Source organism: Ambystoma mexicanum, chromosome 14 (assembly GCF_040938575.1).
Source record: "Ambystoma mexicanum isolate Mex_15411 chromosome 14, UKY_AmexF1_1, whole genome shotgun sequence".
Lineage (NCBI taxonomy): Eukaryota > Metazoa > Chordata > Amphibia > Caudata > Ambystomatidae > Ambystoma > Ambystoma mexicanum.
Window position 1 is genome coordinate 308,597,371 of NC_090940.1, and position 22,498 is coordinate 308,619,868.

Consider the following 22,498-nt stretch of genomic DNA (forward strand, 5'->3'; position numbering starts at 1 on the left):
ACCCCTTCTGTTTGCTCTCTCCAAGAGTGGGCCTTGCAATTGACTTCCTTGCTCTCCAGTAGAACTCTGCCTATCCTGCCTTACTGTGGTTCTTTTTAAAAGTATTGAAACTTGTGTGCTTCCTTAACTCTGCCTTTTTCCCTCCCTTTCTTTACAACTTATTAGAGTGTCATCTTATGTTAAGCGCTCACCTCTGTCTGAAAATAAGTGGTGTTTCTCACTAAGACTTGTCTAATAAGTGAATAGGGTTGTGTATATATATATATATATATATATATATATATATATATATATGATAGAGACTGTGTGCTGAATTTACTTAACTCATTTTTGCTAGTGTAAATCACAAGTGTTTTTAAATAAATAATTATATACTTTTACACCAAAGCTCTGGTCAGTGTTTGCTTGTGCTACTGTATCCCTGTACCTATTGTGTATACTCTGCATACTGCCTAACTCTTCTTGAGGGAAGTCTGACTGCTCAGTCACAGCTACCAAGTGAATCTGTGTGGTACAGACTGCTACCAAGTGGGTTTACTGCTAAACACCTGTAGTCTTAAATCTTTTGCAGTGGTCCCTAAGGGAACTGCACAGGTTTCTGCCTAACAACGACACCCTCATCAAGTGTTGAAGTCCCTGTTGCCAGTCGCTTGTGTAAATCAATCGTCCAGATCGCTGTTCTGAGCCGCTTATCGTCTGATGTCCTTTGCACTCTGAATTTAGCTGCACTGAGAATGGGCACGTGTGGCTGGCTTGCATACTGCAGAGCAGACTTGGAAGGGAGGATCGGCATGCTGCAGCATGATCGGACCGTCTGTGCGCTCTCCCCACCTGTCACGTCGCCGTGGTGTGGGGAAAGTGCGTTGCAGTGCAGATATTTTTGGTAACGGTGCGTCCTAGGGCACTGAAATTTTTTTTCCGAGACCTTCAAGTTTTGTTCCTGACGTTGAAACGCTTAAAACTGAGCGTTGTCCAGTCCTTGTAGGAACACATTGATGTTTTGCCGATTTCTTGCATTGCAGTGCACATTTAACCGTATTCCGCACAGGTTCTGTAGACGGACATGATGACATTCATCAATTGTTGAAAATCAATGATCCTGTAGGTCGCTGCTCTGAGTAGCTTATCGTTTGATTTGCACCCTGAAGTAAACTGCACAGAGAATGGTTGCATGTGGCTGGCTTGCATACTCCGAAGTGGAGAGGTGGTGGGTGAGAGTTGGCATGCTGCAGCATAATGGGACCTTCTGTGCGCTCTCTTCACCTATCACCTCACCCAGGCAAGGCACGGTGCAGTGCGTTGCTGTGAAGGTATCTTGAAAACAGTGCATCTTAGGGCCTTGAAACGTGATTGAAGTTTGGTTCCTCATGTCCAGGTGCTTGAAATGAGCTCTGGCCAGTCCTTCTACGACCTCCTTGATGTGTTGCTGCTCTCAGGCAACTGTCTCGTGTGTAGGGGCTCAAATCCAGGGAACAGTGTGGGGTGTCAGCATGTAATGTAGCCAGTGATGTACAGCAGATACTAAAAGGTAACTATGCAAAATCTGGTGCAGATGGGTGGAACACCTCTGGTCCATCTTTTAGTATAATTGCAATGTACAGTTGGTGCTAAATTATCCTTTATAACACAGTGCTAATATCAAAACAGGTTGACATCAGGTGCTATGAATAACAGGAGCTTACTATTAGCTATTTCAGTGATTCCCACTTCATCAACCTCTAATGGATGAAGTGCTTCACTGGGCATGGCCTAAAATTGAACCTGACCTATTCACTGATTTCTGCAGCACGTACGTTTACCCACTGAGCTATCTTTTGTGCTTTAATCTAAGTTTTGACATTAATAATGTAAATTATTTTCTTTGCAGCGTCCAGGCCAAATAGCTTAGAAAGTAGCCGAAGTGCATCCAACAACAGCTCCCCCCTCAACTTAAAAGGTATAGTCTTTTGGTATCCGCCACAGACTTGAATTTGTCCCACGTATAGAGCTATTGTTGAGCCCTGATTGATTATACTATGTCACCTACCCCAGACCCACGCACCACCTATACATACACCCACCCACCCACACTCACGAAGCGGCCATTTTCCTGCCTACTCTTTCCACATAAACATGGTATCAGTCCTCAGCCTTTCTTACTCCGCTCAACCACTTGAGATGTTCTGTCTGTTTCTGAAGGACTTTCCAATGTTCCGTGTTGTTGTCGTCTGAACCACTTCTGCTGGGAGTTTGTGCAAACATTACTTCCCGTAATCTTTAATGTGAAAATATATTGTTTACTGTTAACCATGAGCGGCCCAACCCTAAATAATGATCGCCCTGTCAAGGAATAACATGCATGCATATTTCTTTGCAACGTCCACAGGTTCCGCAGATCATCTCAATGGGAGATCCGAGAGCTTCAGCAGCGAAGATGTTGGGCCAAGTCGGGAAGCAAGCACCTTGCCCCGAGACAGCTGCCTGTACCGCTCCAGCTCTGCCATGTTGGATTCCTCTGGCAGGCTGGACACCTCCCTGCCTAGAAACGGACTCATGGCCTATGATACCCCACAAAAGCCAAAGACCAGACCAGCGATCGTCTCGCCAGACAGCGAGATGGTGACTTTGGAGGAATTCTTGGAAGAGAGTAATAGATTGTCCCCACCCAGCGTAAGTACTTCAGGCCAAACAGGAACCATCTACAGGTTCTACCTTTCGGTACTTAGCCATCAGTTTAGCATGTGTTGGATTACAAGTAGATCAGAAACAAGTCTTTAGCAGTTCTGCCATGCTACAGCATCTCTTTAGCCAGCTTGCCAGTTGCCTACCCGGCAGATTAAAGGATGGACTGCGTTTCAGTCAGGCCAGCTTTCGGAAGGGAATAGGGCTCTGTAAAGCAGGTGAGGTAGCCCAGCATGTTAATAGCTTGCTGCAGATCTGTGTGCGAGCAACAGGTCGCAGGTTTGAAAACTGGCAAGGCCAACTCAGCATTAGCTCATTCTCAAGTCGATAACTGAATACCAGCTTCAGTTGGGTAATAATTGTATATAAACATTTTCTGTGTGCATTGCTTTGGAAAAAACGCTATAAAAATAACTTGTATTATTTTTAATTGTCAAATTTAAAAACATATTTCCTTACTGCTGCTGAGTTCACCAACTCACAACATTTGGAGTGTCTTTTCGATCAACAGATTAATAGTTCTTGTTTTATTTTCAGTGTTATTGTAAGGAAAGTTGTTACATTTCAATGCTTTTACAGCCTCATTCTTTGAGATCTCATCATATTTGGTGGCAGATTTGTTTTTTCTGATACCTTTTGACAAGTGAGTGGGGCAAAACCTTGTATCCAAAACCTCAGCTCCGTAACTTCATAAGGCACTCACAATACTTGCAGTAATACTTATGTAGTCCAGTCCTATCCTAGCCAGTGGCAGGTGCTACAGGAAAGGAACCCTAGTTGTGCCTATTTAGTTAGGAAAGTATTGCACACACCTATGGCTCGACTGGATGGACCATGGAACACTATAGGCTTGAAGTGATTTGAAAGGTAGCTCAAAAGTCAGTCTTGTTGTAAGAACAAAACTCGGATCATAAGATAAGTAATAGAACGCCACTGTCTCTGTAAAGAAAGAGGCAGACTACAAGTCCTGAGTGTTAAGTAAGACTCTAAGAATGACTCCTTTGCCCAGGCTCCACCAACCGTAAGTAGACAAGTATAGTTGCAGGCTGACCTGACATCCTATTGTTCTCCAATGGGGACAGGAGAAAAGCAGGACATATGGCTAGCCCAGCCTCTGAATTCCAAGCAGCAAAACTAACACTCCCACAAGATGGGGGATCTTTGGGGTAACAGGGTTCACCAGTTAACGCTGCAGCAGTGGGCTCGCGATTGCATGTGCAAGGCTTCTTCAGACGGTCTGGTCAGGCCACCATCATGTACCCCAGGATAGGGAGAAAATGGATTTTCTAAGAATCCCATGAGGGAGACGGGGACGTCATTGCACCAAAATGCCAGGGGTAGCGGAAGTGACATGACACGGCCCTTGACCCCCCGATGACATCACAGGAAGTCATGTAATTTGACCCGCCCCCCAAGTGACATCACTGGAAGTGATGGCAAGCAATCTTCTGATTTTTCAAATGAATCTGCCACCCGTGTTTCCAGTTGCTCTCATTTCAGCCAGATATAAAAACCGATGTACAGAGGGAGGCATGATTTGTCCACAATCACACATTTGGGGAATGTCATTTTCCAGTTCGACGTGGGCTCTATATGTAAAACGTACATAGTGTAGTATTTGTAACAGGGTAACCAAAATCTCTAACACAGGCTACAGCTAGTGTATGAAACATCTATAGATCAATGTACACAGAAGCACGCGTTCTGTGGCGTTGCTGTGTTAAGCCAAAAAATCACTGACCTGGAGAGGCGTGCGCTGCTGTTCATGCAGGAGAAAAATGCTGCACGAGCAAGGCCTGAAAATTAAATCATTGCCCTGGATTTAGTATCAACAATATTCCCTGGTTATAAATGTCCCTGCGGGTGGACCAGTGCGGGAAGATCACCTGAGTGAGGGGGTCTTCGGGGAGTGGGACACCAGCTGGAGAGATGTGATATCCCCTTCCTTAGAACACCTTTAACCCATCCTACCAAGTAGGATATTTAGGAACTCCAACCCATTTTGAGTGCATGGTACTAAAAAAGACATTATTTTAGAAAAAAAGACTGGTGGGCAGTAGTGCAATAGGAAAAGAGTAAGCATCGGTTCACTGCCACCAGCTTGTTCTTTGTGCATCGCAAATGTAACTAAAATGTCTGTTAGTTACAGAAAAGAAAAGGGGTAACAGTGTGTGACTCCAGTAATCAACGTAAGGTGGATTTTGCTGCAATGAAATGGTGGAAAGAGGTTCTGCATGGACTGCTAGCCATAGTGTCCCCCTGCCCCAAGAAAGGCAAAAAGACCTCACGCCAGAACTCAGTCAGGATCCAGACTGTTAGCAGAGTTGCCAGGGGACTCCATTGAAGTCAATGGTGGAAATTTGAAAAAAGACAACCTTTCCTAAAGGCCGTATATGGACATGCTCTCAGAGCAACTGTGTTCTTGGAACTGGTTTGTTTGGGGCAAGGGTCCTGTACACCCTAATCCACATTCATATCCAGACTGATGTTATTGGGTCTTGTACTGTGCACTGTTGCCACTTGCATGGTCTCTTGGTGCTCTGGCAGATCTGCAATGGAAGGGGAATTTTGGGGGGTTTCTTAGTGGGATCGCTTGGGAGAAGAGCAAGAGAGCTTTGATGTGCGGTGGTAGCTTCAGTTTGGAGAAACCGGTCACTGATCGCAAGTGTGTTTTTTGGTTGGTAGACGTCATGTCATGTTGAGGTATGATTGTGAATAGTTCGGTTTCATGTATGGTGTTGTGAAGTGTGTGTGCTTTGTTGTGTGGTAGAGGTACGGTTGTGTTTAGTTCAGAGTTTGATGCCGAGTATGCAGAATGGTGACTTTTTAGAACAGTTAGTTAGGAGCAACGCATTTCCTTCCCCCAGCAAACCATCTAAGAGGAGCACATGGCTAACATATAAATTAGGCTAAATGCAAAACATGGATAACCTGCACAAATAGGTGAAGTGCCAACCCATGCAAATAGGCCAGATGCAGAAGACAGCCAGTTTACACAATTAGGGTAAATGCAGTTAAGTATATGATAGTAAGTAATAAGAATGGTGGGGTTTTACTGGAGTACAGTAATGGCTGTGCTCCCTCCCTGCACCACACCACACCTACCATTTCTGTTGCTGTAAATTGTCTGTGTCAGGCGTCCCGAGGCGAACATGGGCAAACACAGAGTGAACCTGCTTAGTAGGGAGCGGCCCTTTGCTTCTGGCCCTTTGCTGATGGCTGAACGGGTAAGGCTGCCCTGGCTGAGCCACAGAAGAGGGAGTGTCCCAGTCACGTGCAGGAGCACAGACCCGGTCAGGGCACACAGTGGAAGTAATGAGAGGAGGGAGGAAGGAGTGTCAGGTTGATGGGGGCTAGAGAAGGACCCATGGCGGCAGAATGAAAACACAAGAAGAAGACAAAGCTAAATAAAGACCAGCAAAAAGGGGGATAAGCCTACCGTGCAGGTGGAGCGTCTCTGCAGGCCCAGAGCAAAAGAAGGCCTAGGTCATGTGATGAATCCAATGGATGAACCACTGTTTTTCTGGGGCTGTCCTCCTCCCACGTGGTTGGAGCACGGCAGCTGCTACCTGATCCTGACCCTTGAGGCAGCTATGCGAGGGAGGATAACATGGGAGGAGACAACCTCCAAATGAGACCTGGTGTCCCCCATTTCGCTTGCAGGATGAATCTCCCATACATAACGCCCTAATGGCATATTCTGGTTCTTTCTCTGCTCCCTCAAAGGAGAATGCAGAATTTCCCTCAAACAGTTCTTCAGATCAACTTTCAAACATTGATTCACCCTACGGACATTTTAAAGCCATTCCTCCAATGTTGTTGTGCAAGTTAGTAACAAGAAACTACTATTCCCCGAAACACTTTAACACTGCGACGAAGAGGAGGAATGGAGCAATGCAGAGCAGAGGAAGCCCAGAGAACAGGCAACGCTCTAGTTGTGAGAATACACCTGTGCCCAGGACATTTAAAAGAAGATCACAAGAAGAAATGGCAGACTGCTGATGGGAGCAGGCTGCAGCTCTTCGAGTGGCCGGAGAACTGAAAGAAACACATTGGAGCCAACCGGCTCATACAGTGAGCAATAGAGGATGATGCAAAGATTATTTCATGCAGGTACGCCAGAAGTGAGAGCATTAATCTCGGGTGTTCGTGGATGGAAAAATACAAAGAGAAGCTTACTGGAGAGCAGCGAGGAGAGGAGAAGCCAAGCCAAAGCCACGGGAGACATGTAAGCCGAAAGCCGAGCAACGCAAAGGATAGATAATCCAGTGGCTGTCATCGGCCAGCTGCAGACAGAACAGGAGGTGCCACGAAGAGCCGGCGAGTTCACCCTGGGACGAAGGGAACTCCTGGGGGGGTATTGGCGAACACGCCGTATATTAAACATTAAACAATCCAAGTCTAATATGGGAGCAAGCTACGACCATCAAATAATAAGACCGTCCTAGTGGCATCTTGTGAAATAAAAGGGCCTATACTAAAAAAAAATATTGCCAATCCTTACAAATAAATACCAAAAAAAAGTGTGGCATAGTGTCCACAAGAAAGAAGGAAAAAAGTGTTCACAAATGATAAGTCAGGATGTTATTGCCAGGGGTCTCCCTTCACCCATGTTTTGAGCACGTGACAAGGTGGGACTCCTGAGCATAGCACACTCTCGAGCTTTCCCGGCACAAGACTACAGTTCCGTTCTCAGGTATCAGGATCTTTGGTGGTTAAGTCTCCGTTCTACAAATAAGTGTCTTGCCTTCCTGGATCTGATGGGTTTAAAAAGAACAAAACGAAAATGTCTTTTCGGTCCGTACATTGGGTGATGGATTTTCACCCCTGGATCCCCCTCTTCCATGCTCGGACCTCTCTCGAATAGAAGCCTCCCTCTGTCGGGTTCACTATGGCTTTTATTCACACCATTTCATCTTTTACGTTGGTTGATGGTTTTCACCTCTGGGTCCCCCTTTTTCCGGGCTCAGCCCCTTCTTGAATGTCACCCTTCCTCCGTCTGGTTCACTAGGGCTTTTAATCACAAGATTTCACCTGCTGCATTCACAAGTCGTTGGGTGATGAATTTTCACCCTTGGTTCGCCCTCTTCCAGGCTCAGACCCTTCTCGAATGTTAGACTCTCTCGGTTGGGTTCACTACGGCTTTTATTCCAAAAGATTTCTCCTTTCGCATTCATATGTTTTAATGTCTTTCTAAACAATCCACAATGACTCTGGGGAAGATGAGAAACAGGATAGTGGTCTGTTGCATTCAGGTAAATGTCTCAGCTGTGCTCATTGGGGTATTCATATTAGTGCAAGGTGGTTGTCCAACTTTTCCAGAGCCCTCCCTTTTTCAGTTGGAAAAATCCCAACATTTGAATGGAGAAAGCGGACTAATATAGGAGAACTGCATCTGTGTTATGAAATGGTAAACACAGTGGCCAGGAGTGTGTACATTGGGAAGCATCAGCTCTGCTGAGGTTTTGCTGTCTTTGTTATATTGTATTTCTAGGAAAAATAAATTCCTACAGAAAACAAAGCAACATTTACATGCCTTTGTACATTTCAGATAAAGGGATTTTGGAAATAAACAAGGCATGTTATATTATACAAGAATAATAAGGGAGGAACTATTGACACCTGTTAGAAACCTGAGGGTATCCTCACACCCACTCCACTTGGACTGTCTTCTCAGGTGGCCAGGGAAAGGCCATCATCCTTGGATCCTGACCCTGAGGGTGGAGAAGCGAGGGAGGATCACCTGGCCAGGAGGGTCCTTGGGGATTAGGCAAAGGATATCCACAGGTGAGACATGGTATCCCTCTTTCCCTATTGAAGACCAGCCTAACCCTCCCCCTGCCTTTATGGGCTGTTGCAACACCTTTTCCCGCAGTTTCCATTGTTTAACACACTACGGCACTGGGACGAGGAAGAGGCAACTCAAAGTGGTGAACACTTGTAGGTCATTTCACCACTCGAGCACTGAGACGAGGAAGAGGCCTGTAGAGTATTGGAAAGATCAGGCATGTCCCTTTAATTATGGTCAGGCAATTGGACTAAGTGACCACCATCTGTAGCCACTTAGTAATCCCAACGGATATGAAAAGGCAGGCTTTTCACAGCAAGAAGGGTCGCACAACAGGCTGGAATCTGGAGCTGGCTGGAGCTGGAAGCTGACGGACTGGAGAGACAGAAGAGGAAGACGCGAGTTTTTGAAGCTGTGTTGGAAGACGGACTGAAGAGACAGAAGAGGAAGACTTGTTGTTTGAAGTCGTGTCGGAAGCCGTGTTGGGAGAGGACCAGAGACACTGGGGCCAGGGAAGTCCAGAGTAGGTCGAGAAGTCCTGTCACCTTAGTGTCAGGTGCAAGCAGAAGTTGTGGGGTGCTGAAAAAATCCTCCGGTCACTGCAGATGTCCGGGACAGAAGTGGAGCTCTCCCCTCCCTCCCGTGGGGGTGGACCTTTACAGGCCCACAATTTAAGAAGCGACTACACGGTTGTACATAAAGCAGGTTTATTGTACAAAAGCTCCGGGCAGCGGTTAGATGGTGGTGTAGGACCAAACTAACCCAAGTCTCAACAATACAACTTCAGTTGGTAGTTTATATACTTTTTGCAACAATTTAAAACACTCCCAGATACATTTTATTACTCCCCACACACCAAATATGATTGGACAAAACCTCTTCAAAGAGAACCCATCTTTTTCCAATTTTTCCATTTCCATTGTTCAGGCTTATCTTCAGATCATATTTTAAAACACACCTCTTCTTGGGATTGGTTGTATTAGGTCCTGACATTGGTGCATGGTTTCAACAGTATTGAAAACATAATTCATTGCTATCAATAACTGGCTTAAAACCTTTAAGTTGAAGTATGATTGCACCTCGTATCGCTAACTTACTTTAGAAAATTGAGGAAGGTCTGTTTTACGATTATTTCCCCTGAACTATAATAGACAGCCATCTCCATTCCAGACTTCTCGTGCCTTCAAAAGACCTAAGTTGTGAGGCCTCATAAACCCTCTGATGACCTGGAAAAATACTTAAACTAGCAAATGACTAATCCCCTCCAAAAATTTTAATAGAAAGAGCAAGATAACGTCTGTTGCCTTGCAACTTTTCCAATCTACAAGGCTTCCACTTTATTGCACAATTGAAACTCCTAAATAGCTTTAAAATCCACGGCCAAAGAGCAGAGTTCCTAAAATAGAAAATAGACGTGTACCGTCCAACAAGAACACTCAGATTAAGCAACGACATCCGCCTAGAACCAAAACCAAACAAGACAACAAAATTTGGAGGTTCATCTTTCTCTCACCTGGCACCAATAACCGGGAATAAGCTACCAAAAAACATACGCAACACAAGGGATCATCTTCAATTCAGAAAACTACTCAAAACCTGGCTCTTTGCCCCATAACCAGAAGGAAACTACTAGGAAGCATATACGCAGCGGGAAACAAGAATCCCAGAGAGGGAACGTGGGGGTAGGATCCATTGCTGCATAGCGCTATACCAAAGAGGAAACATAGGTAGATTAGGATCCCACTTGGGAATGGGCAAGGAGGAGCCAAGAGAGCTGGGGGAGGATGCCATGTCCTCATACTGCTAGTCCACAGAGGAAACATAGGCAGGTAAGGACCATCAACACGAGAATAGGCAGGATGGGTATAGATCGATATACCATGCACTCCTTCTGGTTCCGGATAATAAGGTGTGTTGAGGATAGTTGTATTAAATTTATTTGAGGTGCAGAGGAGAAAATATCAACCGTGGCATATGGGTTGCAAAAATAGGACAAACTGAGAAAGTTCCCAAAGAAAGTGGAACTCGCGTCCCCTGCACACTATCAAAGGCTCAACAACCAAGCCAAACGTTTTGTAAAACAAGTTAATCCAGTGAATGGGCAGCTGTCAGTCTTTAAGTCGATTACAGTACTTCTTAATCTGTAGTTATCTAAAGCCATAAGTTTTCAAAAGAACCATTTAGTGGTTTAATATAAAGCATTTTATTCTTATGGCCCAACACGTTTTGAGATTTTCACTCTCTTCAACAGGGGCAATATTCAAATGAGTTCTAGAAAAAATATCAAATGAGAGTTTTAAATGAAATGTAACAAATGATTCAAATGCACAGTGTCATATAATCTGAATATCCATGCATATACTAGTACACTAGTCCTCTAAAAACTTCAGTAGTTAGGAATATTCAATATTACGGATTGTTTCTGTAAATAACAAAGTTTAATTGTATCATGGAGCATCCTTGCAATAGAGTGTACAATGCCTATATGGCTAAACAACAATAGAATAGGTCCATGGTAGTTGTTGATTTAACTGTGGATAAATTGAGTATCAGGTTATCAAAATATTATACACGGTCAAGGTAAGATTGAAACATGCGGACCTCTGGGAAGTTCATAAAATGGCATATGTCTGTCTATCCATTTTCAGTTCCGCAAATATCAGGATCAGTAGGTCTAAAGTAAATTAAATGGCTTGGTGTAAAAGTCTAAACTGTACTGTAAAATGGGCCATCAACCAACACTGAATCCAAAGTAATGAACATAAAATTGGCTCGCCCTGTTTGGCATCACTATGGCAGGATGGGACCAGAATCCTCTAAACCCAACATCGCCAACACCAGGGTGGGCGAACACCCCTGCTTCAACCAGGTACACAAACCACTAAAGTAGCACAAAGGAAAACTGGCACCCCCATCAGACCTACCAACTATATGGACAAACTACAAGACCAACTCACAGGATAACCAAAGATGTGGAGCAAAAAAAATACAAAGACTAAGAGGTAAGCGGGAAAAAACACTAACCCCAACTAGAAAAATCTCAACTTTGCCCATACACTTCTCACACAGAAAACCGCACAACCACTTCTCCACACAGCAATCCGCACGTACTTCACCACACTGCAACAACAGACAACACATAACCTGCATCAACAGAATATGGGAACTCTCAGCAACCCAATAACCACACTCAAGCTAAGCGAACTGTGAAAACTGAACAGAAGCTGCCAACAGGACATCACAGCTCTCACACTCCTATTCCCACTACACCCTTCTAACCCCACACCCCTCCTCTTTCAGATCCGCCTGAGCACCTGGGGACCACTCCGGTGGTGACGGTGCAAATACCTTTAACATTTAGCTTATCCCGCATTTTAGTACTGACCAGAATAAACAACAAAACTCTTTTGGTCACACTCTCAAACATCAGGAGATTATATCTACAAGCTCAAAGACTCATACCATAAACTCAAGGATATTTCTGCAGATGCTGACCGCAAAGGTTGGGATTACTCATTTACTTGCAGTCTGTGTCTGAAAACCTGTTTAGAAGTCAGTGCATTTTGCAAGAGAGCCCTAACCACTATGTTCTGATTCATTGTAATAAGGGCACTGATATGATGTGGCATTTATAATGCGCCTATACACAAGTGTTTCAAGGTGTGACGAGGTACAGGAGGGGAAACAGAGGGAGGACAGAAACAACGATCTTACTAGGCCTAGTGACATTGAGATTGCGCAAGTGCAGGGGAGAGGCGACGGGAGAAGTGCCGGGGGGGGGTGGGCAAGCACCAGACATGGGATCACAAACAAGTAGTGCAGCCAACAGGTGACAGTAGTGCAGCTTCATATTGAGATTCATGAGTTGCCCATGCATTTATATTAAGGTGCATGTACGTTTTTACATTTGGGAGATTTGATACTTCATCTTTCTACGCACATGCAAGCTAATATTGTATCAGTTCTGAACAAAAAGAAAACCACGCTCAAGTTGCAGCACCCCTAGTCAACAATATGGCACTTGCAACATGAATACCTCATAATAGAAGGGACCCTTCTTGACCACCCAGACACTGAGAGAAAAGCAGGGAGACTGTGGAGGTGGGAAAAGCCAAGCAAAGAAGATTGGGAATCCAGCAGGAGCTGCCACCTGAAGCCAGTGAGTGTGCAGAAGTGCAGAAGGGGAACACTCGCACCGGTTCCATGTCATTTCATCGCAGGATGTTTTTTTGCTGGGTTTTTACTGCAATATTTATTTTTTGACAAAAAAACCCATTGAATTCTTTTAATTATTTTTGGGGGGTTCCCCCCGCCCCCATTAATTTTTTATGTATTCCCAAACACCCACACCCCATATATATAATTTTCTAATCCCCCTCTAACGAATTCGATGGGCTTTTTCATTAGAAAATTTGCATTAAAAATTCCTGCGAAAAAACATCACGTTATGAAAGGATGTCGTACCCTAACACCAGGGCGATCTGAAATCCGGCAATAAGCTTTTCATGAATAATGAACATTGCAGAAACTGTTCTAAACACTTTTGAATACCTAGGCAAGTGTTTGCAAGCTTGAACTAACTGAAAGCATTAATAAACGTGTGGATTTTGAATACTGAACGAACTGAAAGCCTTACTGATTACCATATAGAATGAAAACAAGTAACAAAGATGATTGAATAAGCATTTTTGAATGCCATACAGAAGGAAAGCAAATGATGAGCATATTCTGAATGGAATAAAAGTAACGTGGTGCAGGTGGCAAGTACCACAGAATGAATTGACTGAAATGCAAGTATTGGCAAAGCAAGTCAAATCCCAAGAAGGGTGTGAGAAGAGCATTGACACTAGCCAAGTGGTCAAAGGACTGCAGGTTAGAAGGAGACCTCTATTGGCAGGAGCCAGAGAAGTACCAAGAGCATAATTAAGTGAATGGTGGCCAAGGCAGCCACGATAAGGTGTTAGAAGAAAAGTAAACCTGATGCAAGAATGACTCTTCACTGATGAATAGGGCTGGGCAAAATCATTAAATTCCATTCAGCCAGCCGTGGAAGCTAAATCTATAAAATTGTGATCCTTTTCGCCGCAACTCACCATTCTGCCACCCATGCTTATCGAAAAGAACGGTGAAAAGTTTCTCGTACCATCTCTCAATCCGAAACAAGGCGTGGAAAGTTTCTCGTGTCACTGCGTGAACCTAGCACGGATCGCAAAGAGTGGCACAAATGTTCACATGCCACTGCGCGAACCCACCACAAATCGAACAAAAAGCTGCACCTCTAGCATGGTTTGTAAAATAAAAATAAACCTGCACAAATGTTCTCATATCGACGCGCAAAACTAGCACTGATCGTGGAAAACCATGCAAAGTTCTTTGTGCTGCTCCATGAAACTATCATGGATCACAAAAGACCCACGTACGAAGTTTCTTAGTCTTTTGTTGAAAAGGAATGTCAAACTTGGATAAATAGTGTTGCAGGCAAGGTGAAGTAGTGAAAGAAAGTGCAAGGGGATAGTGGTGCATTTTTAAAACTTCTGGGAGAAACTTAACAAGAGATGGGTAATAACATCCATAAACATGTGCAAGACATCTGAAGTTGGATTTCTTCATTTTACAAAAGTTTCCAGATTTTTGGGAGTAGGAGGGTAGTGCGGCAACCCCCATGGAAAATGGGGTGGGACCCAGAGGACTCGACGTTTATTCAACTGAGAAGATATCTCAAAGCTACATTATTCAACTAAAATGGAAAGCAAGAGGGGCGTGAATCTGTCTTAAGCGAGACACTTGTATCTACAATTCAGTTATTTTACAAAGGTTATCCTAGAAGCCGGTTGGAAGCCAATGTGGTCAAATCCGGATTATTTAAACCACATATTATGGGTTCCTTGAGGCCAGATCTAGTACCATAATCTTGTTTGTCTTCCACCACTCCTATTTAGAGGTGTCATTGGGGCTTAAATACTTGAGCCCATCAACTGCAAGGAGGGCAGTTTTGTGATCAGCAACCCCAAACGTTATTCTTGGATTCCATAACCAATGTAAATGGGATCACTAACCAAGACTGACCCATCTCTATGCTGGGATTTTATCCATTCAAGAAAGAAATAATCAAACTGCAAGAATAGCTAGGAGAAAGAGCCACTCCATCCCATCAATTACTCTTTCATCATAAGCCTTTGACTCTAAACTTTCTTCCAATATCGTGGCAATAATCCCATCTCTCCAGAGATGAGGTCCTTGTCCAGGGCATGAACAGTGGGGGCACCACAAAGGATTTAACAATTATTTCAATCTGTTTTTTATCTTCTTATCCAATGTTCTCTGAAGCGGCAACCTTCTTGAGACTCATGTATTTAAGACCAGAATTAACTCTGAAAGAGACTGCAATTAAAAAATCGTCAAATGCTATTAGCAGAAGTGTTTAATTTCCTGCCAGGTATGCATCTAGAAATTTATTTTTCCCTCTGCATTCTATATCAACGGGTTTCCCTCAGTTATGATGTAGACTGAAGCTTTCTGTATGGCTGGCTCCTGGTTGCAGAGGACTCGTAGCCGTTGGACAGATTATTTTCATAGTTGATTCCCTTCTGTCCCATTCTCTGATTCGATTCAGTAAGACTATTTAGGACTTGTGGATCTTCACAACCTACTGGGGATTGGATCTTCCAATGTAGACTCGGAAGATGCTCAAGGCTAGAGATTCTAGTCTTGATGTTTGACATATCAAGATAAGTGGTGCTTTATGGGCTTTTTATGATGAACACTATTCTTCCACTGAAAATATTCTGAGAAACATTCTGAGAAGGTTAAATCTCAATTGGGGGAATATTGGAAGTCATTTGTGCGAGGAGGCTAACATTCCCAGCACCAAACATCTCCTCATGGGCACAATACAGCCATAAGAGTCTTTACAAAATTGTTTGTGCATTTGCAACCCACCTGCACTGCCAGGGGGTTCGTTGTCACATGTACCTGGAGTACCGGTTTGTTATGTTATATTTTATTTGTAGAGCGCACGATCGCCAATGAAAGCATCATGGCGCAGTCTGAGGTAAAAAGGGAGTAAAGTGCCACATTAAAAAAGGTAGGTTTTCAATGACTGGTGAAATGAAATGTGCTGTTTGCAGCGTTTTGAGGATTGGAATTCCAAAGTAGAGCGACTGCCACTGAGAAGGAGCAGCCACCATTGCGAGACAGCCTAAAGTGAGATACACAGATCAAACAGGCCTCAGTCGAGCGAAGGGTACACGCTAGGACATACAGGCGAATTTTAGCTTGTAGATATTCTGCACCATCACCGTAAAAGGCCTGATGAACCAAACAGAGTGACTTAAATTGCACTTGTTTAGCCACAAGGAGCCAGTGAAGATGGCGAAGCATTGGAGAAATGTGGGAGCATCCTAGGCTTAGAAGTCGCAACTCTGGCTTCCGTGTTTTGCAACACTTGTAAGACTTGCAAAAGGTATGCAGGCTGTGCCAATAGTTGGGCATTGCAATAATCCGTGGTGGATAAAATGAGGGAGGATACAACTGGAGTGCCACATTGAGAGGGTAGATAAGGCAAAATATTGCTCGAGGTTTTAAGCTGCAAATATCGTCTTTGACAAACAACGATGATTTGATGTTCAGCGGATAGAGGTGAGGATATTTTAATGCTCAAGTTCTTCACCTAAGAAACCGGGGTAGGGCTGGGCCTAGGGGTCCAAAAGGGTGATGTCCAGAAGGCTTTAGCAGAAGGGGGGCCCACCACCAACAACTCAGTTTTCTCCCCGTTCAGCTTAAGCCAATTAGCAGACATCCACTCCCCCACGGCTTCGAGACAACCCCAAAATCTGGTGGCAGTATCATGAACAGTGAGATCAAAACAGACCAAGATTTGGGTGTCAGCAGAAGAATAACGACTGAAGACGTGGGTGGAAATGAGCTCAGTCAGCGGTTGGATATAGGCATTAAACAGAACCGGAGAGAGGGCAGAGCCCTGGGGAACACCACATGGAAGTTAGGTGGGTTCGGAACAGAAAGGGGGCAGAGAAAACTGAGTTCTATCAGAGAGGAAAGAGGAGAGTACCAAGAGAGAACAGTGCCAGAGATGCCTGCCGTAGCGAGGCAATCCGGTAAAACCGTGTGGCTGACGGTGTCGAAAGCAACGGAAAGGTCAAGGAGCAACAAGGCTTCGAACCTTGCCTTGATCGCAAAGCAGAGTAAAGTCATCAACCACTGATACCAACACGCTTTCTATGCCCTTACCAGGGTGGAATCCAGATTGGGATGAGTGAAAGAAAGTAGAGTTTTCAAGAAAAGAACTGAGGGGGCCAGCTAGAGTTTCCAGAAGATTCATTAGAAAGTGGAGAAGAGAGGTGGGGCGATAGTTAGAAGAAACAGCTGCATCAAGTGTTTTTTTCTTTTTGGTTCTTTGGGCCAGGTGTGCTATACAAATAAACAAAATACAAATACAAAGAGGGATCCCCAGAGAGTGTTTAAGAAAGGACAGCATGAGCCCTGAGGAGGAGTTATTAATGGCAGCAGTAAACAATGGGCAAATACAAGAGAAGATGTCTTTCACAATAGCTAACAGGATGGGGTGCATTGGGGAGGTACATTTTAATTTGAGATCGACCGATGATATTTCGGCTGTGGTGAAGACAGGAAAAGAGTCCCAACGTGATGTGGGAACAGGATTGTGAACAGCAGGGCGTGGGAGAGGAGAACCTGAGGTGCCGACCGTTGGACCGATTTTATCAATTTTCTCAACAAAGTAAGTAGAGGGAAAGGAGCAGTGTGTCTGAGAAGGAAGGATGGGTTCCGAAGGGTGGGAAGATAAAGAGAGCACATCCTTAAACAGCTGTTTAGGTGCATTGATAGACTTCTCAATCCGTTCAGAGAAATAAGGCTCAGGCACTCTGACATTTCGAAGCTCTGGGCAGCTTTTGACACCTTTCACTAGCACAGCCCTCCCAGAAATATTATTTGATGGTGGCATTCAGCTCCAACTAAGGCATATCCGTTGCCCCTCTACAAGTCCACACTGTTGTGCATTCCGTGAGCACTGGTACTGTATGGTCTGTTTAATCAATTGCTGCTCTGGTCTGTTTTGTTGCTACCTAGAAGCTTTCTTTGGTAATCTCTTTACTTTCCCGTTCGGAATAGAGAGGGGGCAGAGGTAAGAGTAAGAAATCTCGCCTTCACTTTTAGTCCATAACATTCTCTGTTACCTGCACCTTCCATCTTGGAGCCAAGAGTTTCCTATTGGTGCCTTTTGTGCAGTGGTAGAAGTTTTCCTAAAAAAAATAGTGGAACTGTGGTCTGGGCTGGGAAGAGGGTAGGCAGAAGCATAGTGCAACATGCAACAAGGTGTTGCGGCTGGGGTATTGCAGCAGTCTAAGTGACTAGTAACTAAGTCTCCTATTACAACTTTAGACTTGCATAGGGACATGAATGGACAAATCCTCTATATAGAATTTTAAACAAGTATCACAGGGTATAACCAGGTGAGTGTGGCCAGTGTGGTTGAGGATTTGGGTATGATTTAACTTGCAAGTAGTTGAAACAGCTGCAGATTGTGGTGCTACTAGGCTAACCCCTGCCTAGAAAAGCCCAATACACTATGTGCCAGTATCTGTGAGCTTGTAGAAAGTGTAACTTAGCTAATGAATAGAGATATCAATGTGGTCACATCAGGTGTATGCCGTGAATATAAATTAGCACAGATTATTGAGACAGTTTGGCCTCTACAGGATGTTTACCATATAGTGTATTTATTGAATATGAATTAGCACAGAATGTTCAGACCGTTTAGCCTCTACACGATTTTTGCCTTTGTCAACACGTGTTTCGACTGTGGTCTTTTTCAAGGCAAGTTTCAAAATTCACAGTCTACATCTCCAATTTAGTATGCCAATATATGTATCAGAGGTCCAAAGGAGCCAATATTAGTATTAGCATAACACATAGCCATAGCGATGTTGAAATAGCACAAAACCATTATGTAAGCATGGTGTCGTCAGAGAAGAAATCAAGGAAAATATAGGGGGAAGAAAGTGAGAAGGAAAAGGAAAAAGAGAAAAACGGTGGGGGGGTGATGAATCATTAGTTAATCTAATATGGTATACCAAACTCGAGATAAACTCAAGTGATAATCAGTTACTTGTTACGACAGCTTGTCCATATATCGTAAACTTATCCAAAATACTCAATTCTCATACCATTTTATTAATCATCAGCACATTGTAGATGAACAATATGTAGACCATACTAAGAATTTCCAAATCTGAGAGCAGAATGTTGATGATCATGTTGTTTAGTGTATCTGTCCATATTAGGTTGTATCCCCTATATGAAAATTATCTCATATTTGTTATTAGTCACTCATCTAAATGTGGAACTGAATTCATAATTAGCAAACTGGTGGCTGTAGACCACTTTGAGAACTCCTGCCTGTTAGGCCTCCATGGTAGGGAAACTGAAAACTGTGGGGAACCTGTTAGTTAAATGTGAATGCTTCTTCCTCCTAGTTCATGCATACTGCTAGAAATATTGTCAAAAACACTCACCATTTGAAGTGAGATGTCATCTTGTGTTAAGTTGATAGATGATATGTAGGCTGTGCTTCTATTCTGTGGTATAGTGACCACCCAGAGAAATTCTGCTTTCTCTATAGTATCCTCCTGTAAGAATTTCTGCAAGTGAGGCTAATGAGTGCGGCGGCTTAATAAATGTTCCATTGGCCAGATTATATTGTTAGCTTAAGAGGCGGCATTAACATTAGACTATCACCTTTAGAGTTTCTCGAGAGTAGGATTTGCTTACTTGTATCACATCATGTATGCAAGATCATGCCGCGTCCTTTCCGGTAGAGGACCCAACCTCCTTCTGGCGTCTGCGTGCAGCTGCTCGCAGATACCATTTTGGTTGTTAATATGAGAATCATGACGTCAATCGCCCTTGCGTGCGTACTGGCTAATTGTAAACATTGATGTGTATGAGAGAAATCTCACATGAGACCTGGTGGTTAACATTTTGCGTTCAGCAATCGCATGGTACTTACTCTATTGCTGTTAAGCGCAAGCATAATAAAAAATGAAAAATGTAAACGTCACGCTCCCCATGCGTGCATTCCATCTGAGTTGCTTCACTGTCGCCACATATTAATCGACAGAGATGCTCTGTCACATAGCTAGCACTTGTGTTGTGGGTACTAATCCTACTTACAGGGGGGGAGGCTGGCCAATAACTTTAAGGGAGGTGCCTGCCCCAGCGGGTTAGCACGTGTTCACCACTGGGCACTAAGTTAATGGCTGCCCTCTAATCCAGTATAAATCCTGAGCTCTGTAAGCCTAGTGTAATTGGGGTTGAGAGGGATCCTGCCCTCAGAAAAATGAGGTGAGCAGGTTGGTCTACATTATGTAGCTGGGTGTTGTCAGAAAGTGCATCCTAATTCTAGCAACATGATCCAGGATTACTTTAATCGTGCCTGTATGAGAGACATTAGCTAATAAAAAGTACCGTACATCAGCCTACTGAAGGATATAGGGTCACAATGATATATGATAAAACAATTTTATACCATTATGCAAAAAGGTTAGGGGGATTAGTGAAGTAGAATACAGACGCTTTGCAATGCCGTACCTTCATAGGAATATAGTTATTACAAAAATACGTTCATTTCATGTTCCTTATTCAGGCCTTAGGTTGTAGATCGAAGTCTACAGATCCTCTGTGATTCAAGTTGTCTCAGGCGGTGTCGCTGGTCTCGACCTCTTCTTTTGCAGTGTGCTTTTTTGATGCCAATGAATTGGATGTCTGCCTTATTTCCCATCTGATGATGGTCTTGCCAGTGAAGTGCTAGTGACAGTTTGGGATCTTGGCTACCTAGGGTGGACAGGAGTTCTCTAATGCACACACGTAGTTCGCGAATAGTGCTGCCAATGTAAATATTTTTGAATATACAAACGATTGTGTACACAATATATTTGGATCTACAATTGATGAAATCCTTGATTTGCATTGTCATCGCTTCATGGCAAGTAAATTTGGTAGTATCAGAATGAGCATTTTTACAGACACTGCATGACCCACATTTGTGTAAACACTTATGTCTGAACCTTAGCCAATCGCTCCCAGTCGCTCTGTCAGTGTCCAGTCTTAGGACAAGGGACATCGTTTATTCTTAATAGTAGGTTCAGCGAGTGAACAAGAGTTTTGGTTTAGCTTCAAAGTAGTTATTAAGATCAGCATCTATTGAAAGTAGATGCCAATGTTTCATTAACATTCCATACTTATGGTGACTGTCTTTTGAATATTTGGTAACAAAATTAACTCCCATTGTGCCAGAGTTTAAGCCCTTTCTTTCAGGTTGTAATATGTCCTCTCTCTGTATTGGTCTAGTCTTATCACAGGCTCTTGTCACACAGCTCTGCAAATACCATAGTTCCTAGAACCTTCCACTTAGCAGATTGCACTCCTGTTGGCAAGTGACATTAGTACTACAGTTTCTTTTTATTATATTGTGTACGCAATCGTTTGTATATGCAAAAAAGTTTACATTGGCAGCATTATTCACGAACTACATGTGCGCATCAGAGAACATCTGTCCAGCCTGAAGGTATTGTTTTCTAATAACTATATCCCTATGAAGGAACGGCATTGCAAAGTATCTGTATTCTAGGTCACTAATCTCCCAAACCTTCTTTTTGCGTAATGGTATAAATTTGTATTATCATATATCATTGTGACCCTACATCATTCAGTAGGCCGATGTACAGTCCTCTTTATTGGCTATATTCTCTCATACAGACACAATTAAAGTAATCCTGGATCATTCTGCTAAAATTACAATACACCTTTTTGACAACACCCAACTACATAATGTAGATCAACTTGCTCATCTCCTTTTTCTGAGGGGAGGGTCCTTCTCAACCTCATTTATGCTAGGCTTACAGGGCTCAGAACTTACAGGGGATTAGAGAAGAACCATCAACTTGGTGCCCGGTGGTGAACATGTGCTAACGCGCAGGGGGCTGGCACAGCCCTTAATGTTGTTGACCACCCTCCCAGACCATTATCTGTAAGGAGGATTATGACCCGCAACACAAATGTTAGCTACATGACAGCATCTCTGTCGATTTAATATGTGGCAACAGTGAAGCAACTCAGACGGAATGCATGCATGGGGAGCGCAACATTTTCTCATTTTATCCATGCGCTTAACAGCCATATAGTACGATGTGATTGTGGAACGCAAAATGTTACTCAAGCACCAGGTCTCATGTGAGAGATTTCTCTCATACACAACAATGTTTACAATGAGCAAATCCACCATGACGCACGCACCGGCACTTGACGTCATGATTCTCATATAAACAAAGACCAAATAGGCACCCACGATTAGCTGCACACGGACGCCAGCCGGAGACTGTAATCGCTGTGAGAAACCTGAAGGTGTCTCCCTAGCTATTTCCGGGAATCTGTCATCCAGGTGGCCAGGACACAGCGATCGCTATTGGATCAAGTTCCTGGGGTGGACCAGTGAGGGAGCATCACCTGGATGAGAGGCCTCGGGAAGTGGGACACAGGTGGGACGCGGTAGCCCCCTTCCTTTAACACCTTTTCCCCATCCTTTTTCGTAAGACATTCCAAACCACTGCCCCCCTCCCTCCTTTTCCAACATGAACACTTTCGCACAACACAAGGGACAATGGACTAACACCAGAGCCATTTACCTGACATGTCCCAATACAAGGGTTAGGCAAAATCAGGAAATTGATCAGAAGCACACACACCTGACGGCCCTTTCCCTTCCCCACAGAGATAAAATGTGGAGCCGGAGAGCTCAGTACCAACAAGGCGAGCACGGCAGACAGCACAACGAGACGGCTAAGCAGACGCGGATGTTCAAGCGAAGGAGAAAGGCGGCAGGAATCGAGAGGGTGGCGAGGAGAAAAGTGACCTTGCCCTTTTCTTCCGAGTCCCGCAGAACCTTTGTGGGAGAGAGCCTAAGATCGTGAACAATAGCACTAGTGTCTTGGAGCAGATGTCAATGGTTTATGGGGA

The 22,498-nt window shown here is 43.9% G+C and overlaps 1 protein-coding gene across 2 annotated transcripts in view; it reads left to right on the forward strand.

The window, feature by feature from the left end:
• Positions 1–22,498, forward strand: part of CCDC88C (coiled-coil domain containing 88C) — a 916,777-nt gene that overhangs the window by 723,396 nt on the left and 170,883 nt on the right. For both annotated transcript variants that reach the window (XM_069637439.1, XM_069637438.1), the window contains exons 28-29: positions 1,868–1,936; positions 2,366–2,649. In XM_069637439.1, coding sequence (XP_069493540.1) covers positions 1,868–1,936; positions 2,366–2,649 — 353 coding nt within the window. The remainder of the gene's footprint in view (positions 1–1,867; positions 1,937–2,365; positions 2,650–22,498) is intronic.